General features: G+C 45.3%; 1 protein-coding gene across 1 annotated transcript in view; it reads right to left on the reverse strand.

The window, feature by feature from the left end:
- Positions 1–229: 229 nt before the first annotated feature.
- Positions 230–2004, reverse strand: part of RAB33A (RAB33A, member RAS oncogene family) — a 13781-nt gene continuing 12006 nt past the window's right edge. The window contains exon 2 of the mRNA XM_011988839.1: positions 230–814. Within this exon, the coding sequence (XP_011844229.1) occupies positions 359–814 (456 nt within the window). The 3' untranslated portion in view covers positions 230–358. The remainder of the gene's footprint in view (positions 815–2004) is intronic.

Consider the following 2004-nt stretch of genomic DNA (forward strand, 5'->3'; position numbering starts at 1 on the left):
GGCCTGTGCCCCAACCCCACCGGGTGTTTCTGCCCACTGATTACACTGAGTGAGAGAATGAATTCGTCCTGAAGAATTGACTCAAACGATGAGAATTTCAGAGAGCCTAGAAAGCTGGCAGGGAGTGTGCCACTGGCATGGGGAATATTACTCTAGTAAGACAAACTGCCTGTTCCACTCATCACAATCAGGAATGGCTTGGAGGAAAGCAAGACAAAAAGCCATGTGATAATCTATACAAATTTTATTTTGATATCAATTTGTATGGAAACAAGCAGGTGTCAGCATTATGCAGGCACAGAAAAAAGGGAAAGAAAAACTCCAGTGATAATTTATCTTGTATTTACACCGTTTGGTTTCAACAAGGACAGGAAGCTTTACTGTTAGCTTCCTGTGGGAACTCCAGTTTCTGCACCTTCCCCTGCTGCCTCTCAGCATCACGATATAGCAGGGATTTCTGGGCCTTCAATCGGCAAGCCAGGCACATGAAAATCGATTCCACGTTCTGGCTCTCTTTGGGGTCCTTGGCCGATGTCTCAAACAAGAGCATGTTGTGGGCATCAGCAAATTTCAGGGCTAAGTTGGAGGGCACCTGGATCTGTTCCCTCAAGTCACACTTGTTCCCCACAAGCACTTTGGGGACTAGTGGGGGCACAGCATGCCCATTGCATTCTTGGATCCACATTTTGAGGTTGGTGAAAGATGTCATCTTGGTGACGTCATAGACGAAGACCACGGCATGTACGTTGCGGTAGTAATGCTCGACCATGCTTTTGCGGAAACGTTCCTGACCTGCTGTGTCCCACACCTGAACCTGGAACATACAAAAATGCAGAGATGGAGTCAGAAAACGGAACAAGAACAGAGAGGAGAAAACATGGTTTTGTAGCACTATAAAAATGAAGTGACACGACGGGTACAGTGGCTCATGCCTGTAGTCCCAGCACTTTGGGAGGCCGAGGCGGGCGGATCACCTGAGGTCGGGAATTCGAAACCAGCGTGACCAACATGGAAAAAGTTCGACTCTACTAAAAATACAAAATTAGCCAGGCGTGGTGGTGCATGCCTGTAATCCCAGCCACGGGGGAGGCTGAGGCAGGAGAATCACTTGAACCAGGGAATTGAAGGTTGCAGTAAGCCGAGATCGCGCCATTGCACTCCAGCCTGGGCAAAAAGAGCGAAACTCCATCTCAAAAAAAAAAAAATAGAAAAAGAAAAAAAAAATTGAGTGACAAGCCATGACACAGGAAGTGGTTCTTTGACAGATGAGCAGAATGGACTTATCAAAGCATAAAGAGAAGTTTCAGGATTTGTCAAGTTTTTCTTAAGATTGTTAACTGAAAATTTTGAGTTGAAAAAAATCTTAAGATTTTTAGTTGAAAAACTGGATGTAAATTGGTCAACTTTTCTGGAGAGCAATTTGGCAATATTATCAAGAACCTCAAAAATTTTCATAACTCTTAGGACCTGAAATCTCACTTCCAGAAATCTATACAAAAGAAATAGGGATGTGGTCAAAATTTTGTACTGATATTTTACAGTGTTATTTAGAATTTTTTTAAAATAGGAAAAACCTAAATGCTCACCAGAAAAGGAATAGCTAAAGTTCATGTCTATACAGTGGGGCCGGGCACAGTAGCTCATGCCTGTAATCCCAGCACTTTGGAGGCCGAGGCGGGTGGATCACCTGAGGTCAGGAGTTTGAGACCAGCCTGGCCAACATGGTGAAATCTCATCTCTACTAAAAAAAAAAAAAAAATAGCCAGGCCTGGTGGTGTATACCTGTAGTCCCAGCTACTCGGGAGGCTGAGACATGAGAATCGCTTGAACCCAGGAGGTGGTGGTTGCAGTGAGCTGAGATCGTGCCACTGCACTCCAGCCTGGGCGACACAGTGAGACTCCGTCTCAAAAAGAATAAATAAAAATGAAAATATGGCCGGGCGCGGTGGCTCAAGCCTGTAATCCCAGCACTTTGGGAGGCCGAGACGGGCAGATCACGAGGTC

This window comes from Mandrillus leucophaeus, unplaced genomic scaffold (assembly GCF_000951045.1).
Source record: "Mandrillus leucophaeus isolate KB7577 unplaced genomic scaffold, Mleu.le_1.0 Scaffold339, whole genome shotgun sequence".
Taxonomy (NCBI): domain Eukaryota; kingdom Metazoa; phylum Chordata; class Mammalia; order Primates; family Cercopithecidae; genus Mandrillus; species Mandrillus leucophaeus.